At 33.2% G+C, this 24635-nt stretch overlaps 2 protein-coding genes across 7 annotated transcripts in view; one reads left to right on the top strand and one right to left on the bottom strand.

The window, feature by feature from the left end:
* Positions 1–8421: 8421 nt before the first annotated feature.
* On the top strand, positions 8422–23069 carry LOC129952834 (periodic tryptophan protein 2 homolog). Its single transcript, XM_056065684.1, has 11 exons — positions 8422–8538; positions 8601–8713; positions 8780–9810; positions 9919–10171; positions 16440–16779; positions 16851–16996; positions 17059–17206; positions 17260–17494; positions 17553–17714; positions 21186–21402; positions 21455–23069. Exons 1-11 carry the CDS (start codon positions 8521–8523, stop codon positions 21672–21674), a joined length of 2883 nt encoding a protein of 960 aa, XP_055921659.1. The 5' UTR covers positions 8422–8520; the 3' UTR covers positions 21675–23069.
* A 78-nt stretch (positions 23070–23147) lies between these two features.
* Positions 23148–24635, bottom strand: part of LOC129952835 (glycine receptor subunit alpha-2) — a 69075-nt gene continuing 67587 nt past the window's right edge. For all 6 annotated transcript variants that reach the window (XM_056065687.1, XM_056065686.1, XM_056065688.1 and 3 more), the window contains 2 exons: positions 23773–23877; positions 23148–23714 (listed from right to left, as the gene is read on the bottom strand). In XM_056065687.1, coding sequence (XP_055921662.1) covers positions 23514–23714; positions 23773–23877 — 306 coding nt within the window. In that variant the 3' untranslated portion in view covers positions 23148–23513. The remainder of the gene's footprint in view (positions 23715–23772; positions 23878–24635) is intronic.

The raw sequence follows: 24635 nt of genomic DNA, 5'->3' as shown, positions 1-24635 counted from the left end.
AAACTTTTTTTTCCAGCAATGGCAACCGTGGGTATACCTATCGTCTACTTGAACTCACCTCAGTGTACTATATTAAGGTATTAGCTCTACTAAACACGAACACGAAGTGAAGCAAATGCGAAAAATACGAAGAAAAGAAAAGACAAACGTTAAAAACATGCAAGAAATAGCTTGTACGTGCATGCCGAGACATAGTTATTTCTATTTCATTTTTTATTTATTCCTTTCTCTTTCGCACTTCATTGATGCAAGGAAAAACATGCGCTGTGTAATACCGGACTAACAGTTAAAATATCATTGACATACTATATATCGACTGCCTTAAAAGTGGGTCCAAATAATTATAAATAATTTTTGAAAGCTATCTCTTATTTCTTTGCCTCAATAAATTTTTTTTCAAAGAAGTCAACTTGGGTTGCGAGCAAATTACTGATTCTCATAGCAATTAAATGTGTACGTGACATTTTGGTGCAAAACTCATTAGTTAATTATATGTATGCATGAAAACAACTCAACATTTTTCCCATACACATCTTTTCATAGACATAAGGGCTAGGCGCGCACATGCAACTTTTAGTTTCGAAACTGTTTGGTTTCTAAACTGATCACTATAGACTTATCTGAGAGTCCACGCACATGCAGAAACAATTCGAGCAACTTTTTAGTTTGTGTTTTGATACAAACTAGACGATCACCTCGAACCAATTCCTTAGATTGTGTCACAAAAAATTATAGTTAATTGCGCGCACATTCAACTAATTCGTTAAATAATTATCTGTCAGTGCAAGAGAAAGAAAAATGTAGTCAAGGTGAATAAATGTTTCCTGTGTATTGGTTTATTTCGTTGATTAATTTCGGAGTTGCTTATGTGTGCGATGTTTGGACAACTAACGACGATCGAATTATTTGATTTCGAAAAAGTTGCATGTGTGCGCCTAGCCTAAGAATACAACAATCTTTGTATATATTTGAATAGTACTATCATAAAGAGGAACGCTCGGCCTGACATCCTAAACAGATTAAGACAGTCCAGTGTTGCCGCAAGCCTTAAAGAAAGTGCTCTGAAATAAAAAAAAACTACCAAATCTGAAAATATTTTGGGAAAAGTAAAAATATTTATTTAAAACAAAATTGGATATAATCGCAGTTTTAATTTACTTATGATTTTGTATTTAATTAAAATGCATTAAAACGTACATATAACAATTAGCTGCATTCATCTTACAATTTGAATTAAATCAGGATCAAAAATTAAAAAAAAAAAACATTAAAAATAGAAAAAATGTAAGAGAGATTCAAATATTTTTATTTATAACAATTTAGTTCTTACAATATAAGTTTCAACGACAGTAATAAAATAAAATAATAATAAGACAATGGCGTTGCCGTCTGTCTGGTAAGTTGATTGAAATGCAAAACATGTTTTTCGAATATAAAAATAAAATAAAATAAAAAGAAGCCTATTTTCATAAAAACTTGATTATCTTTTTTTTTTTTAAATAAAAGTGTAAGCTATTTTGTTTCTTATCTAAATTCTGTTGTTATATTGTTTCGGTATATAAATGCAGATACAATAAATTTATAAAGAGCTTGCCAATTGCAACCATTTAGGAGTCTCTTTGTATGTTCCATTGTCAACGAGCGTTCCCCGAAGTAAATAAGTCTTAGATCTTTATAAATGGGACATATAGCTAAAAAATGGAAAGTATCTTCTTTCGCTTTCATATTACAAATTGTGCACTGATTGGTTATAACGTTTCTATATGGAGATCCATTCAAATTCAGCATTTCACATCTTGCTCTACATATTAGTGATATTTGTTTCACACTGTAAAGGTCAATAAAGTAATTCTTTTCGTTGAGATTATAGTTAAGCCCTGAATAAATAATTCTATTAATTGATGATTTTGCTTTTTCAATGTTTTGGGTACGGTCTTGTGAGTCGGATATTTCCAGAAGATTATAGCATTGTTGCTTCAGAAGTGCTAGATTTGTGTATTGTATATTTAGGTCTATTTCACATTTTTCTGCCAATGAAATCCAATAATTAATCCAATCTAATTTATGGTCAAAAGTATACTTAACAAGAATATTTGGAAGTCTGTTTGATGGGTAACAGAGAACTTTATGTATATAATCAAAATGTAACTTTAGAGTAAAATGAAATATATTTGGAAGGCCTGTTTCAAGCATAAGTACATAATTAGGGGTATTTGAGGGAAGGTGGAATAACTTTTTCAGAAAGAAACGTAGAAGCTTTTCGGTTTGTTCGTATTGCTTAAATCCCCAGGTCTGACAGCTGTAACACATAACTGAGCGCATAACACTTTCAAAAATTTTATACTTAGCTGAGAGTGGTATTTCATTTTTACTAATAATATCCTTCCATGAGGCGTTGATAAGGTTTTTTGAGGCTTTTAATTTGTTTTCAAAATGTTGTGTGAATTTCATGTTTGGTTCTAGAATTATACCAAGGTAGCTGTATTTCGTGACAACTTCAATTTGCTGCCGATCCACAAACCATTTTTCATTTTTTTCTAATTTTGATTGTCTATTCTTAATTATCATAATTTTCGATTTCTGGAGATTGATCTCCAAATTCCACGTTTTACAATAGGTACATAGTTTATTGATCATAAGCTGTAGACTGTGAGCTGATTCTGCGAATAGAACAATATCATCTGCGTATAGTAAGACCTTAAGAGTTTGCTGGGCTATGTGAATACCTGCAGGTAAATGTTCTGTAATGTCATCTATAAACAGGGCAAAAAGAACGGCGCTCAAGAGGCATCCTTGCTTAACACCAGAACTAGTTTCAAACCATTCGGAAAGATTCTTACCATCCCAAACCCTTTGTCGCGTGTTTTTATACATATTTCTTAATACTCGGATCATTTTCGTTGACATTCCTTTCTGCGATAATTTGAAAAATAGCGCGTTGCGGTCAATTGAGTCAAAGGCGGCTCTAAAGTCAACAAAAAATGTGTATAGTTTTCTATTATTTCTAAGAAAGTATTGTGAAACGGTTGTAATTATGAAAATATTATCGACGGTAGAGTAACCTTTTCGAAATCCTGCTTGATATTCACTCAGAACTTTATTTCTCTGTTCCCATGAGTTGATCCTATTCAAGAGAATAGAGGCAAATAATTTTGCAATTGAATTCATAAAAGATATGCCTCGATAATTACTTGGTGTACTGATGTCACCTTTTTTATGGATTGGATAAACTATTGAATCTTTGAATTCTTGAGGTATTTCACCAGTTTTAAATATGAGGTTGAAAATTGACAAAATTTGATTTAAAAACTCAATTGGTGCGTTCTTATAAAATTCGTTTCCAATTCTGTCTGGACCTGGTGCTTTTTTATTTTTGGCCAATTGAAGACATACTTTTAATTCACACATAGATATATCACTATCCAATAATTCATCAACTATATACGGTTCAGCAAAATGAACGCTTTCGCATACATTACTTGGGTTAAGCAGTAGCTTAAAATGGTGAGCCAATTTCGCAGCCGATATGTGCACACCGGAGACAAAATTAATGCCTCGTAGAGTTTTAATGTTGTCCCAAAACTTTTTTGAATTTCTTGTGTTGGAAAGTTCGAGTGCGACATTTTTAAAATAATTTTCGCGTTTTTTTTGGCATAAAAGTTTGTAGGCCTTGTTTGTGTTTGTATATTGTTCTGTTAGGGTTTTGCTTGGGCTTGTTGTGTTTCTAATTTTTCTTAGTAAGTCAAAAGATTGTTGTCTAGCAATAAAACATTCTTGATCAAACCATTTTTCATTATAAATTCGGCTATTTGATGTAGGGTTCGTAGATGCCACTTTTTTAATACATTCCTGAAGTATTTTTATTTTTTCTTCAGTGTTTGTATCTACAGGAGAGCTAAAACTTTGCATTTCGTTAAGTAATTTTAGCGCATATGCGTCTTTTTGGTTTTCTTTCCATAGCAGTTTGGGGGGTAAATTGATTGTATTGTATGTTCTTGGGGTATCGAGGTCAAATAATACTTGTAATGGCATATGGTCTGAGGACACCTGTGTTCCCACTCCAAAGTGAGCGATAACTTTATGCCAGTCTCCAGAAATTGCACAGAGGTCAATTACAGATTTGCCTGCTCCTCCTAAAAAAGTAAATTCACCATTCAAATCATGGGTAGTGCTTCCGTTAAGGATAAATAGGTTGAAGTCCTCACACATTTCTAAGAACATGCGACCATTTTTGTTTATGACTTTATCTTTTGAGTTTCGTTTTTCTAGAATTTCTGAAGCAGAAAGACTAATATCTGTTGGAAATAATTGCTCTTCTCCTATTCTGGCATTAACATCGCCTATAAGCATTATATTTTGCGAATTTATTGTATTTAGTAACTCATAAACATCATTAAAATCAATATCCCAGGAATTACAATTGATGTATGTAGGCAAGATATAAAATTTTGAATTTATATTATTTATTACAAGACTAATTTGGTTATTTATTTCGGTGAAACTACAATTTTTGATACAATGTAAGGCTTTAGTGACATTTTTTAACATTATTGGCAATACTGATGCATGGCAAGATGCTATAATACAAATTATACTGACATACTAGATATGTTGATAAAATTTAATAAGTTGATGTCATCTATTATATATATGCTACCAGTCCTTCTGAAGGTTCAGGGGAAATTTAAAAAAAAACTTATGGACTAAGTTTTTGTTTACTTGGTCAAACTCTATAATAAAAGATGTCCTTAAGCTAGCCATACACGGCCGAAAAACGACCATCTTGGGGAAACTGAGATGGATCGGTTTGTATCTGTCAATCTATTTAAATTTTCAGCAAGTCAAAAATCAACGAGCCTAAGCTAAAAAGCCAAGGCTCGGCTCTGTAGTGCACGAGCCAAGTAGCTCTGTTTGTCTACACAATCTCAACTCAGTCTCTAATAACTATCTTACTTTCTCAGTCTATCAAATACAATAATTTAAGGATACTAAGTTCTTAATGTCTCTTTCATTTTTTTATTTTTTTATGGTTCAGTTTTTCTGCATATAAGTTTCTTAATTTTAAAATATTTTTCTTGATAAATGGCTAATGCCCAATTTCATAAACAACTTTTATACATTTAACATGATTTTAAACTGTAAAATGGGATATGGGCGTTTTTAAAGTAAACAAGCTTTTAAACACTTTTTAAAACCAAATACCCATTTTTGGTTCATTAAATTTTAAGAGTGTCATTAAAAAATTAATATGATGTTTTTCTTTGTAAAATTTGTATTCTTAATATTTGGAGAAACAGAATGAATAGGTTAACAAATTCAACATTGCATTACTATTTATAATATCATTTTTATGATTTTAGTTCGAATATTTGATTGGTCATCTTCATCTGACGAAGAAGAACATCATGTTATAGTTATACATATATGCGTCCAAGACACACGATTAATCAAACGGTTGTTTTTGATTTTGAAGAAGTTTACTCTATTGTATTTTTAGATTCTTGTCATTTATTTCAACATATAATGCTTTCTCATTTCTTCTCACACAATTCGCTTAATAGAAAGGAAAAAGGGGTTTATTTTTACAGGGTTGCGGGGAGAACTCTATTATAATAAAACTATCCCTCAAATGTCCCATTTCAAGATTAGTGAAACTGAAGAAAATTAAAGGCCTGATAAAATTTAAAAAGCTTTTAGATAAAAATGCTTTTAGTGTTTGTTTTTGAAATCGGTCATTATGTATTGTTGTAGTTATTTTATAAAAAAATTGTTTGTGCATTAAATGAAAAACAAACCAATTATCAATATGTCAAAGTGGCTGTGGCTCGTGTATACTGGGCAAATTGGGACCGTGTCTATTTGGACCGGGTCTAAATGCCTCGGAGCTAATTGACTGTATGTCAATCTTTAGTATCTTTGAAAAAAGATTGTTGATGCTTAGAAACAAGAGATGTTGTTTTAAAATCATTTATTATTTTTGTCACCAAACCTTAAACTTAATAGATGGAATAACTTTTACGAGGGATTTTCTTAGGAACTTGAATCAAGCAGCAGTCCATATCTAGTATGCTAATGACAAGTTTGTTAATAATTGCTCGAATTTCCTGATAGCAATGGATATCTTCTACAATCTGACTACTCTATCTGACAAACAGCAGTTGTCTAGGAAGCATCCCTATTTTGCAGAAAGTAAATGCAGCACCACGTTTTCAAATTCCAGGCAATCAATCCGTCATTGTATAAACATAATCAAAATTGCACACATTTATAGGTATATTCAAAACTAGGTCGTTTTTTGATTTTTTTTTTTTAACGGCTTAACAGGATGTTCTGAATTGAATTTTTAATTTTTGTATAAAAACTTCATGCAATGAAAAATTTGTATGTACTACAAAGAACATTTCACTATACTTACCTATTTTAAAAGAATCTGTTAAAAATAGTACCTATAATTTGAAAAAAAAGAAAGAGCATTTCGAATTCAAATAAAGTCACTTTGTATCAAAAACATTTAAATATTTCTGGAATTTTTTAATAATTAAACCTCTTTAAGACGAAAGATACCACAACTCATGGTCTTGACGCATATTATTACGTCATTATTTTACCAAAGTTAACTACAAATCCTAGTACTTAAATTAAAACTCAACGTTAGAAAATACAACGTACAAATTGTTGAAATTATGGACTGCAAATCACAATTAAGATTCAGTTTTGTATCTATTATCTGATAATACCCTTGTATCTCTTTGATCGGAACACACTTTTTTGTGTTCTTACATTTTGATTTGGTTCATTCACTTTTTGTCGCTTCTCGCTTTTAGAATATTCTAGACTTTCCTCTACTATCTTAAATTCCATTAAAAGTATTTATGCCCAATTTTATAAACAACTTTTAAACATTTAACAAGATTTTAAACTGTAAAATGTGATATTTTGGTTTCACCAAGCGTTTTTAAAGTAAATAAGCTTTTAAAACCTTTTTAAAACTAAATGCCCGTTTTTGGCTCATTAAATTTTAAAAGTATCATTAAAAAATGAAAATGACAGGTTGGCAGCTGATGTTTTACTTCGTAAAATGTTTATTCTCAATATTTTTAGATACGGAATGAATAGGTTAACCAATTCAACCATAGACACACCATATATCCTGCATTTTTAAACAAATTAACAAAACAACAAATGCTTCATTTGACAGCTAAAATTAAATCTAAAATTCTCATCACAGTAATTTAATAAAAAAAAATCTGTCAAAACAAGTTAATGCACCGCATCGAATTGTTGTTGGATTTCGCATTTCAAAATGGACGTAATGTCAAAATTACAAATACAACAATGGTCTTTATATGGTGTGTCTATGAATTCAACCACCGTCCAAGCCACACGATTACTCAAACGTTTGTTTTTGATTTGTTTACTCTGTTGTATTTTGAGATTCTTGTCATTTATTTCAACATATTATAATGCTTTTTCATTTTTTCTCACACAATTCGAAAGAAAAAAGAGGTTTACTTTTTACAGGGTTGTGAGGAGAACTCTATTTTAACAAAAATATCCCTGAAATTTCCCATTTTTAGCTTGATGAAACTGAACAAATTTAAAGGCCTGATAAAATCTAAAAAGCTTTTAGATAAAAGTGCTTTTAGTGTTTGTTTATGAAATCGGACATTAATATTTAATAAAAAGCTAAAAGCCTTTCTTTTCATTCTTTAGTCTTGGATTATTATTATAATCCCTTCACAAATCAATATCCTAATAAGATTAAAAATGTATATACCTATTATTAACCATATTTTATATCCTCTTTAAAATACTACCATGTACCTGTTGTAAGAATTATTTAAGCATTTGGTAATTAATTTAAAAAAAAGTACTAACTTTTTACTACCAACCGCAAAAAGTACTCTTGCAATACTTTTTTGCTTTGTTTCTATTTTTGTTTACATTTTTTCTGTTTTTAGCCAAAGCAAAACCGTAAAATCATTCCTCTTGAAGTATTATATGCATACACACATATAATATCCCTCGATCTAATACTACATATGTTCTTCTCTATTTTTTATTCTTTAATTATCGTTGATTATTGTTAAATTTTCCATCATTCTCAACTCTCCACAACTATTGAGGGGTATGAAAAAATGGGATCAAATTCATTCATCTCCACGCCTCTTAGATGTCGCTTCGTTCGTTCCTCTTCATAATAGTACTATAAAAAATATATATACAATGAATCCGTTAGTCGGACATATTTGAGATTGTGTACCCGGTAATTGTTGTGAGATTATGGTCACACTAAATTTTAATATCATGTCCAAAAATACTCCATTTAATGGAGTATTTTTGATCATGTCCATTACTATGAACGCGCCCTTTGCGTTTTTACAACTTTTTTGTATTCGTCTTTTCTATTTTCTTTCTTATGTCATTTGTGTTATGCACGTGCTTTGGTCTAATGTTTACTTCGCTCGCTCATAGATTAATTTTTTAAACAAGTTCCTTCAATCTGGATAAATTAGCGCAATGAAATTTTCTTATAAAGTTAGATATATTTAAATAAGAATTAAAAGAAAAAACAGCTCACACATTTATATATTTCGCAGTTTTCAAACCTTCTAGGGACAGTGTATCGCAGTGGTAATTTATGTTTTACTAAAGATGGCAATTCAATTATCAGTCCAGTGGGTAACCGACTGACTATCTTCGACTTAAAAAAGTATGATCCTTTGTTTTGTAAAAATTCAAATAAAAGCAGATAAATTCAATTTATGTTCATTTGCAGCAATAACACCAAAACACTATCACTAGAAAGCACTTTCAATTATACATCGATTGCCTTGTCGCCGAATGGCAGCCAATTGATAGCCATTAACGAAAAAGGAGAGGCTCAACTCATTAGCTTGCTCTCATGTGCTGTAATACATAGGCATAAATTCCAGAATAAAGTACGTCACGTGAAGTTTAGTCCCGATAGCTTGCATTTTGCAGTAGCTAAGGAAAATATCGTCTTCATATTCAAAGCTCCCGGCGAGTTAACTGGAGAATATAACCCTTTTGTTCTTGAAAGGCATTATCTTGCAGCATATGATGATATTACATGGTTAGACTGGTCTTCTGATTCAAGGTTCCTCGCTGTCGGATGTAGAGACAACTCAACAAAAATAATTGCCGTGAAAAAACTACAAAATTTTCGAACTTTCATTCTCGGAGGTCATTCTGAGCCGATTGTGGGATGTTTTTTCGAGAAGGGTTGTCTTGATGTTAATACTTTGAGTAAGAATGGGCAACTATGTATATGGAAATGCAGCCTGAATTATTCAGACATAGTATCGGAAGAGCACCCAGTTAATGAGGAACCCAAAGAAAAGCGAACCAAGAACAAAACAAACCTTGAAAATAAGTCTGATGAAGATGATGATGACACTGGTGAAAACGATATCGAACAGGCCGTTGAAAGTAATAATTATGACAAAGTCCCTGAAAAAGACGAAAATGAAATCATAGACGAGGATAAAAAAAAGAAACACCCATTTTATTACAACAAGCTTGGAAGGCATTATTTGGCTGACGAACCTCGCAAAGAAAATCGTGATGCTTATGTAACGGCGGCAACATATAATCAAAATACAAAAATATTGGTCGCAGCATTCTCAACTGGCAGTTTTTATCTGTACGAACTGCCCGAGGTCAATATGATTCATTCGCTGAGCATTTCCGATTATGCCATCACTTCGGCTTGTTTCAATCCGACTGGCGATTGGCTAGCTATGGCTTCGGCAGGTGGTGGTCAGTTGTTAGTTTGGGAATGGCAAAGTAAAGTAGATTTATATTTTGCATACGTATTTTAAGCCACTACATTGGCTTCTTTATAACATGTTTTTACACTTTGCGGTAGTACTTTATATTATTTGAATTTTTTAGGTGAACAATACATTATGAAGCAGCAAGGACACAGTAGCGAAATGAGTTGCATCACTTACTCCCCGGATGGACAATATATAGCTACCGGCGGACAAGATCATAAACTAAAGCTGTGGAATACATTAAATGGATTTTGTTTTGTAACATTTAGTGAACATACTAGCAGTGTAACCGGTGTCCAGTTTAGCAGGAACAAAAAGTTTTTGGTCAGTAGTTCGTTGGACGGTACGGTTCGAGCATATGATATCATAAGGTTTGTACTTTTATATTATTTATTAATTTTAAAAAATACAGTAGTTTCAAGTTAGAAAGACCTGTTATTAAACATTCTCTAGGTATTAGATTTATGCATCACCAGAAATTACGACAAAACTTCCCAAATGTAGTAAAAATGTCGGGTAATTTGTAAAAAATGTGCGTGGCATTACGTCGTCGTCGTTGGTTCTGACGCTGTTTTCCAATGACACTCATTTTGTAAGCTCGATTGATAAAGCCAATTTGACTCCGGTTGCACAGTTTTTTTGTTAACTCGATGCTTCGAATCAGTGACAAGACTCCTCCTTCTATGGAACGAATCTTCTTTAGCACTCGTTCAGTTGCTAGAGAACTTAAAAATCTCGACAGTCACAAATTCGTTCTCCCTTTATTGTTCTGATGTTCACTAGATACGTTTTTCTATCTATCCTTATCTTCGGGTCTCGTTTTGAGCCGCATATGGCTAAAAAAACGCGAATCCTCTTCCTCCTTCAACTATAGTCCAATTGCACTTCTTGCACAATTGTTTTTTTTTCAAATTGTAGAATTGTACTTGTTACAATCACATCAAGTTCTCTTATCGAAATTCCTGCATTCGGTAATGGTGAATCTCTTCTTTGTTGAGTTAGAAATAACCTTTCGAACCTGATATCCATATCGAATATGATATTCACAAAATAAACAATGTTTTGGTAGATGTTTTTTTTGTCTCCAAAACTGTTGCTTATTTTTTGTCTAAAACTTTTGACAATCCTAATTTTTTCGTTAATTGTAGTACCCTCTGCTTTTCATATTCATATTTCATATTTTGAGATTATAAGCCTTGTCCCCAATGTGGCACTGAAGATACTAAACAGCCTTCAGTTCTATTTATGTGCATCACAAACCATCTCCTGTGGAGTGATGACATATTGCGGAAAGTTGCTAAGTTTTTAGTTTTTTTCCTTCGATGCAAGACGTTTTTTTTAACCTTTATGTCTGGCTATAATTTACAAAGCTTTTATTTGTCCTTCAGTATAGCTGTTGTATTCCTCCTGTCAAAAAATTCAACCGAATGCGCATAAGTTTATCCTTCAGCCCAATTTCGGACGTATTGTTAAGTACACGGATTCAACACAAATGTGTTTTACCAGGCCTCAGAGCTTGACTCGCTCAGGAAGGAATGCAGGGAACTCTTAAACCGAGCCAAAGCCTCTCACTGGGACTCTTACAAAGAATCAATAAGAATTTACAAGAAGGCACGATAGAAGAAACTTCTGAAGCCTCTAGGTTACGGAAAATTCTTTCAACTAGTCCAGCGATGCCAAACTGCTTGAAAAATGCAGACGGCTCCTGGACAAATTCAAGTAATGAATCCCTTAACTTCCTATTGGATACCTATTTTCCTGGTAGTTATCTTACCGAAACTTGCAACTGTTATATACGTTCAAGTCGCAATACAACATACCCACAAGGTCTGATCACAAGGGACAAGTTACAATGGGCTCCCAACAGCTTCAAACCATTTAAATCTGCAGGGCCAGATGGAATAATACCAGCCTAGCTACACAAGACTTCCGACATAATTGCACTAATCTTTGAGGCAATTTTTACCAGCTGTCTTTACCTGGTCCATGTTCTTTCGGCATGGAGAGAAGTTAAATTTTTTTATATAATCAAAAGAGGTAAATGCTCGCAAGTCAATCCTAAAGATCTACGACCTATATGTCTGTCATCATTCCTTCTTTAGACCTTGGAAAGATTGATTGATATCCATTTAAGGGCAAGTATCGATACAAGACTCCTGTCTTCGTCTCAACATGCCTACTGTAAAGGTAAATCGGTGGAAACAGCGTTACACACTTTAGTACGCACCGTCGAATATTCCCTCCATCATAAAGAGTTCACTATGGTTGCTTTCCTTGACATCGAAAGTGCCTTTAACAACGTGGACACATCTGCACTACCATCTCTAAATGTAGAGAGTTCGCTTCGGGAGTTAATTCATTTAATGCTTACGAGCAGAATAACTAACTCAAAACTGGGCAACTCTTGTGGCAGACGATTCGTTAGTAGAGGGACACCGCAAGGTGGTGTTCTAACCCCTTTTCTCTGGAACCTAGTGGTGAATGAAATCCTAACTAGTCTGGATGCGGAGGGTTTCAGAGTGATAGCCTATGCAGACGACGTTGCTATAGCAGTTTCAGGAAAGCATCTTAACACCCTGAAAGAACTCTTACAAAATGCCTTAGACAGACTAATACTTTGGGCTGATCGGTGTGGACTGGGTGTTAAACCACACAAAACCGATTTGGTCTTATTTTCGAGGAGATACAAAATTCCAGTTTTTAACCCTCCCTATATTAAAGGAATCCAATTAAAATTCTCAGATGAGGCTAAATACCTGGGTCTTGTCTTAGATAAAAAAACTAAATTAGAAACGCAACGTACAGGAAAGAGTCAAAAAAGCTACTGTAGCAAAAACGCTATAATTGGTAATAAACGGTGCTTACAACCCAGAATCACGCATTGGCAATACACATCGGTAATCATACCGATTTTGATGTACGGTGTGGCAGTATGGTGGACTGCTTTAGAGAAAGGTATAAACAGGGATAAGTTAAATAAAATCCAACGTTCAGCTTGCCTATGTATAAGCGGATTGCTTTCCACGACCCCATCTGCGGCACTGGACACCTTATTCTACCTTCAAAGCTTCGTAGCAGTGGACTAACAACAACATTTGCCACGCCGTAATTCTTAGTTATTTAGAATCAATTCCAAAGCACACATACTACACCATCCCCCAAATTCCAATTCGATAGAAATTGCCAGATTTCTATACCTCCCAGGAGGATAGGACAGAAGCTGCCTCTCACGTTTCGTAAGGGACTCAAACTGGTTCCATTGAGCTTAGGAGGAAGCCTCAAGATTCATGTGGTATCGCAATGGGCCATTATACTGGCCTAAGTGTGTCCGTTTCCATCTTGGACAGCCACTATAACCAAACCTACCAGGCTCAATATTTCCCACTCCTTACAATGTGTAGACATTTAAACCAATGTGCATTTAATCTTGTCTAATTGCGCTAGGACCATGCTGTACATTATTTCATCGAAGAATAGATAGATTTATATGAATATGCAATTAAAAACAAATTGGAAACCACTTAAGAAATCAGAATGATTGAATTCTAATAGATATCCAAACATTAATATAATATAGAAAGAAGATAAATAAAGTCGACGGGTATAGACGAATCTCACTTTATCATGTATTTTAAGAATTCTGGAAAAGATACAGAATCTAAAAAAAACGAATTCCTTAAAATCAAGTAGGATATAAACCAAGGAGGGTATGTCAGGATGATTTGCTGCATTTAGACAGTTACAATGCTATCTCAGCCTAAAACCATGTTTCAATTATCTCACTGGATTTCGAGAAAACATTTGAAAGAATAGGAGACATTTAGTCCTTAAAAAGTTGGGAGAATGGTGAAAAGGTCCCAACATTAATGGATACATCACCATCACCGCTTTCAATAATATTCTTTTTTATCGCATTTGATGATATCAGCGATATTATATCTAAATATAAAATTCTAATTGACGTAATTGGAAGATCATTTTTTGGCAGCTGGCCAATCAGATACTAGAAACTTGCATTATTTTCAAGTCTCTTTTGTCGTCTGCACCTGCCCAATGACTTGTAAATAGCCAAATTTATTTAAAGATATTTAGGTTCGGTCTACTTTTTCTAAAGCTAATATAGCACTACAGAAATGTAAAAAACTTCCTATATATGTAGAAACAAACTTTTTCCTAGTTTATAATTAAGTATAAATAATGCACAATTACAACCTTTTAATAGATTAAGTATATTAAGATTAACCTTTAACAATAAATTTAGGTGGTCAGATCATTTTATTGAACTCAAAAAATATCTCCCCTGTAAAAAATGCAAAATTTCAAATAAACACGCTAAGTTATCTGACAAAAATGTTAATATTAAACAAAATAGACTACGGGTTCAGCATTTAAAGTAACTGTCTAAAATCACATTAAAACCAACGTATCATGTGGAAGACGATTAATCAAAGTATCTTAAACTTAACAAAATATATTATCCGACTACAGCTCGCTTCACTAAATATTAGAGTTATAAAGAAACAACTATAAGACTCGCTACAAAGCTTTCATTTCTGCCGAGACCCATTATAAATAAAGATATAATATCTGTGATTCGATTCACACGCCAATAAAGAAACCCATCAGCAACTTCATGCGTATGGAAACATTAACCAAATTTTAACTTGCCTACCAAAATTAATGGCATTCAATCGTCTTCATACGCTCCTTGGATGTGCAAACCGGAATCCTTTAAAATGTTTCTATCACTACAAGAAATTTGTATCGATAAATGTTCTATTCAATCGAAAACAATCAAAAGCAGAAAGTGAAAACCATACTGGTTTAGCTGTAACAGTATATAATAGCGATCTAATTAGATTGGGTCTACAATTTTTTTCGCACAAGCTCTAGCGTTCTACATATCCTTTAGATACGCTTGCAACACAAAAGTTAACTGCACAAACAGCCTCTCGGCCATCCATGCTATCATGAACATGAACAACGCGCCAGCAGTTACGAGTCTTAGAGACACAAAACTGTGAGTTCCTTCTCACATAGGTACATATATATGTAACGATTACGCTGATTCGCTTATTCTGTAAATAAATAACCAACGATTTTGTTCAACACGTTTAGTGAGACGAATTTCTTAAATACGATCAAATCAAAATCATCCAGAGGCAGAGGCGGTTGACTTATACTCATCACTACTCTGGTATCAACGAAAACAAAACACAACCTATTTATATACCCAATTGTCACACAGAAAGAATCAATTATTATCAATTCTGTACGTCTGCGTTTCGGCCACACTTCTCTGACTCATCAACATCTTCTGAAAAGGGAAAATCCGCCCATCTGCCCCATTTGCAATCAGACAACGGACATCACACACCTTCTAGGCCACAAACACCTTTCATCTTTCAACTTACAATAATCAGAACATTTAAGAACTACATACTTACAAAGGTTAATTCACAAAATGTAGAAAGCCTATGTAGCCTGAGCTCTCTTAAATCTGAAACTAACCTAGCAATTTAAGATTACTATGTTAGCTTTTATAAATAAATAAAATAAATAATATATATATACATGAGGAAGAGTAAGCAGTCTTGAACTGTGGACTTAGAATAATGAAAGAATAGAGGTGGTTAAAGAATATAAATATCTTGAAATCAATATAAACAATAAAAACAGCATTGAAAAACATCTTGCCGTTAAATTGCAAAATACGAAAACAACTATGAATATTGCAATGAAAAACATCTTCAGTAAATCCCAGCTCAAGTGTGGGGTAGCAAAAAATATGAAACTGTTGTAAAATTGCTCCGATTTTATATAAAAAGGATATTTCGATTACCACCGAATGCACTGAACTACATATTATATCTGATGTCAGATGAGCGTCTCCCGAAAATAGCAGCACTGCAGGTGATACAGACAAAATCAGGTTGGTTCAGAGATTGGCTAAAGCTAGGTGAAGTAGAAGGTATAAATCTGGCACCGGAAGACTATCTTAGGTGGAAACTCCTTCTGTACCAATTAATTGTTGCAGTAGACGATCGATATAGACTGAGGTACACATCCGAAGCAAAAGAATCCATCTACAGAATGTCTTACAGCAAGCTGGACTACAATCTTAATCAAAACAATTACTTCCGAGATATTCTAACAACGGATCAAATAGCTATGATATTTAGACTTAGAGGATTACTGATCAATCTAAATTTCATTCCCCAAAGAGATGATTTAGCTTTGATGTGCGAATTGTGCAAGGTGAGAGAGAAAACATTTTTCATTTCATGGGTAGATGTCCAGTGTTACGAAAAACAAGAAGACATGTCTTTGGAAGCGATGTTTTATCGGAAGAACTGACCACTCATCACCTAAATGAAGTAGATGCTCCCTTGTTATAAATATTGTAAAATCGCATTAGAATATAGAAACAGAATTATTAACAAAAGGTTTTAAAGATTGTTAAAAGACATACGTATACATATGTTTATAGAATAAAAAGTTGTCAATCCGGCAGACGGCAAACAGCCATGCTATATATATGTGTAATAGTTACGTTTGAACATTTAACATTGAAAAAATAAAAATAAATCTAAATCCAATCTTATCTAAAAAAATCTATATAAGTTTTTTTTTTCTTAGGTATCGAAACTTTCGAACATTCACTTCACCTCGGCCAGTGCAGTTTGCTTGCGTAGCCATTGATTATTCTGGAGAATTGATAGTTGCTGGTGGACAAGATGTTTTCGAAATCTATCTTTGGTCAGTTAAGTTAGGAAAGTTATTAGAGATCATTAGTGGACACGAAGGCCCTGTTACAGCGATAGCATTTTCACCCACTCCCACTTCATCTACTTTGATTTCCGGATCTTGGGATAAGACGATAAAAATATGGAACTGTTTAGAAAGCAATAGTGACCATGAGACGATAGATTTATTGTCCGATGTCACATGTGTTGCATTTAAACCAAATGGAGAAGAGGTATATTTTATTGAAATAAACATACATTTTCAGTGTACATATGTATGTTCTATATATTTTTAACTTATCAGGTTGCAGTAGGGACACTTAATGGCAATATAACAGTATTTGATGTTAAAACCACAACGCAAGTAGCATCGATTGAAGGTAGGAATGATTTAGGAAGTGGCAGATCGGAAGTCGATATAATAACAGCAAAGAAGAACTTAATGACAAAGTAAATAATCGTATTTTATAAATTTTTTGTATTAGTAAATTAATTTGAAATTAACTTCACAGATGTTTTAAGTCTATTGAGTACTCTGCAGATGGGGAGTGCATTATTGCTGGAGGAAAATCACAGTTTATTTGCATATATCACGTTAAAGAAGGAATGCTCCTAAAGAAGTTTTCTATAACAAAAAACAGAAGTTATGATAGTTTAGATGTAAGTGCAGTTTGATTTGTTTTTTGTTTTTTAATAACACAATATTTTGGTAGGAGTTTATAGATCGCCGTAAAATGACTGAATTTGGTAATATGGCCCTAGTAGAACAACGTGAAGATCTTGAAGGTGGAAATGTAATGATAAGATTGCCAGGTGTACAAAAAGGCGATATGGCATCGAGAAGCTTTAAGCCAGAAATAAACGTGTATTGTGTTAGATTTTCACCAACTGGACAATCCTGGGCTGCGGCTTGCACCGAAGGTTTAATGGTTTATTCCTTAGACAAAGGTAAAACAATTCACATAAAGATAAACACTTTATTTATACACAACTTTTTTCAACACAGGTGTTGTTTTCGATCCATTTGATTTATCTATTGAAGTAACACCAAAAGCAACAATTGAAAGTCTTAAAGATAAAGAGTATTCAAAGGCATTAATTATGTCACTGAAGCTCAATGAAATAAATTTAATAACTTCAGTAATTGAAGGAATCCCTATTAGTAATGGTGAGTTTTTGTATATCCTTTTTAATTAATTAATAGTTTAACAAAAAAAAACCTCTTTGGAGCTATTAGCTTTAAAATAGCTATGTAAGTGAAATGAAAATATTTACCAATGCCTAATAATGCTAAAAACGACACAGACAGATAATTCAAATAGGTGGTTTCATATGAAATTCATTAAACTTTACATTTATTGAATATATTTTTCTAAAAAAACATATTTTATAGTTTATAAAATATAGACACATGAATTTATGCTTTCATCTGGTTTGTTTGTATCACTTAGCCACATTGGTTTGGTGTTGTACATATCCTCGCCAGATCATCAGGTTTCCAGGTACATCGCTGTGACCTTATACCCAGCAACGTCTTTTGTTACGCGTTGAAGACGATGATTTGGTCTGAAGGAGCTTGCTAGATTAAGATTGAGTGTCTCAGAGAAAAAACCTGCTCCTACTCATCCTACTCAAGCACACGTTTTGGAGCCGTCAGTATATATAGATATTGTCGGCGGATTCATATATGGAACATTGTCCACCCATTCGTTCCTATCAGGAAAGATAGCGTTAAAGAGTTTATTGGAATAAAACATGTAGTTTGTGATTACATTGTTCCCTATGTCTTCTGTAGTATCTGCGCAAGTCCATTGTGGCTGGTTTTCCACCAACTGTTTATTGTACATAAAATGTTGTACGCTTGTTAGGGTTTTTAAATTTTTAGATTCCTCTACTACAGTCTACTATCCCATTTTATGATACGTGAGAACTGATCTGTCGATTGCAGTGGACATCTACATTATTATTTTAGGATTTGGTTCCCAGTGAGTTTTTTTTTAGATATCTAGTGTATTTAGACCAGCAGTTCAGCTATTTATCTAGGATTACTTCTAGGTATTTATCTTGATGTAATAATTTGAATGGGGCTCCCGTTATACTGGGGATTAATGATTCTCCTTTTTTAAATAGTAATAGGTCTTTATTAGTAAGTGTTAATCGCCAATTAACAGTTTTTTGCCAGGTGAAAATCTTAGACAAGTCTTAGTTCAATTGTTTTTTAATGCTCGTTAGGAATTTTCCTGTCGCTAGTAGAGTTACATCATCGGCATAACTTACTTACTTAAGGTGGCGATACAGTCCTGTGTCAACTAGGGCGTCACCCAACAAACTTCAGTTTCGAGAGTTATTCTCTGTTTGATCTCAGCGCTGGTGTTGTTTTCTGCGTTTACAGCGGAGCCTAGGTAGACGAAGTCCTTGACTACCTCAAAGTTACGTCTGTCGATGGGGACGTTTTGACCAAGACGTGCGTCGGTGTTGTATGTCTTTTCTTGGCGACAGCATGTACTTTGTTTTGCCCTCATTAACCGTTAAACCCATTTTTGCCGCCTCTGCCTCAATACTCACAAAAGCCCCATTGACATCACGCTGAGTTCTTCCGATTATGTCAATGTCATCAGTATATGCTAGTAATTGGACAGACTTTTGAAAGATAGTGCCTCTAGTGTTGACGTGTGAGCTCTGCACTATTCTTTCAAGTACGATGTTAAAAAAATCGCATGACAGAGCATCAGTTTGTCTAAAAACCTTTTTTGACATCGAAAGGTTCTGTTAAGTTGTTTCCAAACTTTATGGAGCAGCGTGAATTCTCCATGGTCATCCTGCACAAACGGACGAGTTTAGCAGGGATGCCAAAACTAGAAATGGGCTCTATAAAGGTCGTGCCTGTAGATGTTGTCATATGCGGCCTTGAAATCGATGAAAAGATGGTGGGTGTCGATTTGGTGTTCTTGGGTTTTTTCCAGGATCTGCCGTAATGTGAATATTTGATCAACTGTGGACTCTCCTGGTCTAAAACCACAATGATAATGACCTATCAGGTTGTTGACGATGGGCTTTAGACGTTCACATATTACGTTAGAGAAGATTTTTTAATATACACGTTACACATGCTCCATTTTATAATGAAATTTTTAATTTTGAGATCTGTGAAGGCAGCCAGTGTATAATCCTATTATTGAGTGTTTTTTTTTTGTATTGCTTTCAAGTATCTAAGCATGTTGCGTTGGAGATAAAACTTTTGCCTGAGAAAGCTGTGCATGTGAATATCTAGAAGTCTCTCGAAAGTTTTTATTAATAAAAGATGTGAGGCTTATAGGTCTGTAGTCTTTAGCATTGGTATGGTTGGGTTTATCAGCTCCAGGTTCTTGTTTCTTTCTGTAAGCTGTTAAGATCATTAGTCCACCAAGGCAGTCTTTTGCCTGCTCTGGAATTTAGTTTAAGAGGGTAACTTTCTTAAAAAGCTTTCATCAAAGTTACGAGCAGACGGCCGTCACCGTTTGTGACTATCCACCCTTTTGGAACAGCCATGCTTATAGTTTTCGGCCGATGTTTGACGACGAGACCGTATGCAAGTGTGCCCTTTTTTGCATATCTTCTTCCGTTTGCATGCATGTGCGAACATGTATGATCGTCCTATTCATTTGCGGTGGCACAAAAATAAGACAACGCAAATGTGCATATCGGTAGTGGCCGCCAAGATACGAAGAGTCAGTCCAGCGAGATTGCTTGGTCGCATATTCGTTTTAGTTTTATCGATTCTAGGCTTTATTAAGCTAAGTAGATGATCGAATTACTCGGTAGACATTCGTACAAAACCGTGGTATAATGGTTCATTCCAACACAGTTCCAGTAACAATTTCAATAATCACATGATCAATAATCAGAAACCTTGTGCAAAGCACAAAGTCAAACAGTCTATTATATAATCGCAAACATGCATATGATCGTATGTCGATATGCCGATTTTTCCGTGCGAGCAAATCAACGAACGAACACCGTCTGAACAAAGTTTTTTGCGAGTTTGCTTACAGTGCAAGTTTGTGCGGCTTTAAATGCCGTCTGCTCGTAGATTAAGACTTCTGTGAGTTCAGTTGTTACTTTGTTTAAAAAGCATTTCGGCTCTTATATGTTAGTTAACCCTAAATGTTCTATACTGTTAACTTATTCTTAATTGAACCTATGCCAGTAGTTTTTAATCTTCAGTGTAGAATGTACCTTGATCATCTTCACGTACATTCTGCGTATTTTCTATCATGCACTTAACTTCAATATGTAGTTTATTTTGTTGGATGTATCGCATTGCAGGCAGTTGCGTTCTACGTCGCGTCGTGGTGTCGATTAAAAAGCAGCGAATTTTCAGCATTTGTTTTCTATTCTGAAAACTTCCAAGCGACAATAATTCATTCTTGTTTCTTCAAATTTTACTTATATACGTTCTTGCGCAGATGACTGCTTAAATCACCCTCATAAATGTTGTCAGAATGACGATAAATTCATATCTTGATTTGATGTTGGAATTGGAAACAAAAGTCTTTAGTTTGGGAATAATAGTTTAGATTCTATCAAATTCTATATTTTTTACAAAATTTAAATGTATGAAAAAATAAAATAATAAAATAAAATATTTTGTATTATATAGTTGAATTGGTGTGTTCCACACTTCCAAACGAATATGCTCACCGAACTCTACAAGCAGTTACTGGGCTTTTACGAAAATCACCTCATATCGAATTCTACTTAAGATGGGCCTGCTGTTTGCTGACTCAACATGGAAACAAAGATAATGTTTTTCAACATCACTCATTGTTAGGATTGCACGAAAGTCTCTCGAGGAAATACGAAATGTTAAATAAAATGTAAGTTTTATGAAAGCACTGGGGATTTCTTGTAACATTTAATTTGTTTTAGGTGTGACTTTAATAAATATACTCTGAGTGCTTTGTTAAAAGTAGGAGAGATGCGAAAAAATAAGACTGGTGCTCAGGAAAATGAATTAGCGGAAGAAGATCACGATGACGACCTTGATGACAATATGATTTTGTTGAAGACCAGCAATAACTTAGAAAAAGACGATGATTTTTCTGAATACGATGATGAAGATGAAGAAATGAGTTCAAATGACGATTAAATAATTTTAATTCTCATATTACATATTTTGTTAAATAAAATAATATTTTTTTAATATAACTAAAATTAATTTGTTTAAAATAACTACAGGTTTGCTTTGAATTTACTTGTTATTGAATCAACACGCAATCAACCTAAATCATTGATGTTCCCTTATGAATCTCTAGAGTCGAAAAACAATCTTCTTAAACCATTAAACTGTATTTCTGTATGAAATATGTTTAGATTTAAAAATATTTAGATTAATTTCTAACATTTTCTGCAACTATTATGACTTACAAATGTTCTTAACTGCAAAAATAATATTATTTTATGTTTGCGTAGTTTAGACATACATATGTATTCTTAAATATTGAAATGTATCACCTTTGCTAGCTGTGTCTTTGATCTGAATCATAAATATTTAAATGTCAAAAGTCAGTCTGACTCTCACGGCCCAATTCTTCAAAGCACTAAACTCGTTTTTGCTCGTATAAAATAAATCTTTCATAAATAATTTAAAATTAAATATATTTTCTTTTAAATATATGTTAACAAAATTATAAATCGAATTTACAATGAAATTTAACATATTTTATAGATAATGAGAATGGTAGTGTTTATTTTTATTTAAATTTCAATTTTTTAGACTTAGATTTGTAGCTATAAAATAAACTAAAACTTAACTTAAGATTTAGACTTAAAATTTAATTTAGGTATTGAATTTATTTCTTACACATAAAAATGAACTTCAAATTTATTTGGGAATAAACGAAATATCTACAAAAAGTATGCATACATAAGAAATTTTAGTTCATAGGATGTCCAAAATTATGCATTCATTGTTGAGTTAGTTGTACTGAGTACCAAGACAGTGTGGTACCAAGGTGAGATAAAAAGTTTAACATGATTGCTATATACATTTTATAATACATAACAACGCTTTGATGCGTTTTTTGATACTAATTTGTTTTTTCAAATAATTGTGCTTGGTTCAAAGAAGTGTTTTAACAAGTGTTGAGTTGTGATTATATGTACATATTCTATCCGCAAAAGCGATTTGTGTAAAATGTTAATATATATACCTATATAAAATAATGTTTCTATGTGAATAAAATGTATTTATAGAATAATTAAAAAACAAGCAAGTATGTATAACCATGCGTTCGTGTATATAATCCTTAACAATTATTTTTTATTATTTTTATTATCAATTTTAAAGCACCAGTTTAACTTCTTATTCTATAGAAAGTACTTACATGGGCGATTTTGTCTTTTTTGAAAATTAAAACAAGCAAAACTGAAAATATGTTTAGGCGGTGCTAGACCCATAGTAAATTATTTTGAAAAAGTTAATTGGAAGGGGTTTATTGGTTTGGTCTTAATGCTGTATTGAATGGATTTGTTTTGAGTTTAATTTATCTGAATTAATTTGATTTTGAATTAAAGTAATAGTTTTTGTTTTAATTTTGCTTTACATTTATCAATTAAAAAAAGTGGGGAGGTCGCAAAGACGATTTTTTGAATGAAACAATATATTATAACGGGTCGGAACTAAACTTGGTGTTTTACAGGAACTTGTGCAGATAAAAAGGTATAACTATGTATGTATGGTAGCTTCTTTTCTTGAAAAAATAAAGTTGAATTAATTTAAATTTATTAATTTTTTTTGTAATAATGCTTAAAAAGTATCTATTTTTTAGTTAAATATTTAAGTTTTCGTTTTGTTGAGCGAGGTGAAAATTATTCCTTATTCGATTTTAAACTTAGTTTCAATTGAATAAGATTTACTTTGTAATAAATTTTTATTTTTATTTTGTTATTGGAGTCCAGAAAGCGATATTCTGGAGCTCCCTAAATCCTAGGACGATTTTAACAACAATATCGGCCAATACAATAATACAAAAACAAAAAATAAAATCGGAAAAACCGCTCGAGAGACTTTGTCTATTTCCCGCCACATTATCTTCTCTACTCCAGTGTCTATGTCCGTCCATGCAACCGAGAGTAAACTTTGCCGACGGGCAGTTTTCGGTGGTCCACCGTTACCCTGAAGTGAAGTCTGTAATAGTAATAGAATAAGTTTAAAGTATCGAGCAAAAATTGTAGCATTTTCTTACCTGTCCAGGTGTTGTTGGAGTTTGAGTAGCTTTCCGCGATCGAACTGCTCCACTTTCCCAGTTTGCAACAGTTGCACATTGACCTTTCTCCATTGCACTTATTCGCTAAAACAAATATGCAAATATTATTTTCATCAAAATGTCCACTTACAATAAATAAAATAAAATTTTCATTTGCTTTATCAAATATTTGAAAATAAATATATGTATATGTATGCATATATATATCCCAACAAACACATACAAATATCTACATAATTCTGCATTAGACGAAACCCGCCTTTTATTAAGCCAAAGAATTTTAATATTAGATACTTGGACAATGTATGTAGCTACTGCAGTTAACCTTTTTAGAAGATTTGGTGGAGAAGTTTTGGAAAGATGTAGACTGTCAGAGGGCAAGACACCAATCCTTTTTGAAACTAAAGCTGCCAAATAACACACCAACCTTTTCTAATAAACTAGCTTACCAAAAAGCAAACCAAGAACTCAAAATGGTCTGTACACAAAAACAAGCAAAATTGGTAAAATCTTACTTAGGATACAAGAGCAGATACGAACAGTCGTGACTTTTTGAAATTAGCGAGGGTATTAAATGGTAGAGAAGCTGCTGGTCGCTCCGCAATACAAGTTTAAGCAGAGGTTTAAGCGAAATTCCTTAGTCCCTTACGTCACTGAAATACGCACATGTTGTCCCTCCTTTATGTAAAAATTGTGGAACTAAATGAGAGGACAACTCTCCAAGAGGCAAAAACGTACATGTAACTTGCAAATCAAATAAGGCACTAGGAGGAGACTTCATATAGCATAAAAGTTTTACAAGTATTCTAATCGGATATTTAACTAAGGATCAGTAGATTTAT

This window comes from Eupeodes corollae, chromosome 3, assembly GCF_945859685.1.
Source record: "Eupeodes corollae chromosome 3, idEupCoro1.1, whole genome shotgun sequence".
NCBI classification, from domain to species: domain Eukaryota; kingdom Metazoa; phylum Arthropoda; class Insecta; order Diptera; family Syrphidae; genus Eupeodes; species Eupeodes corollae.
Note: the sequence above shows the minus strand (reverse complement) of the source record. Positions and strands in the feature narration are given on the sequence as shown.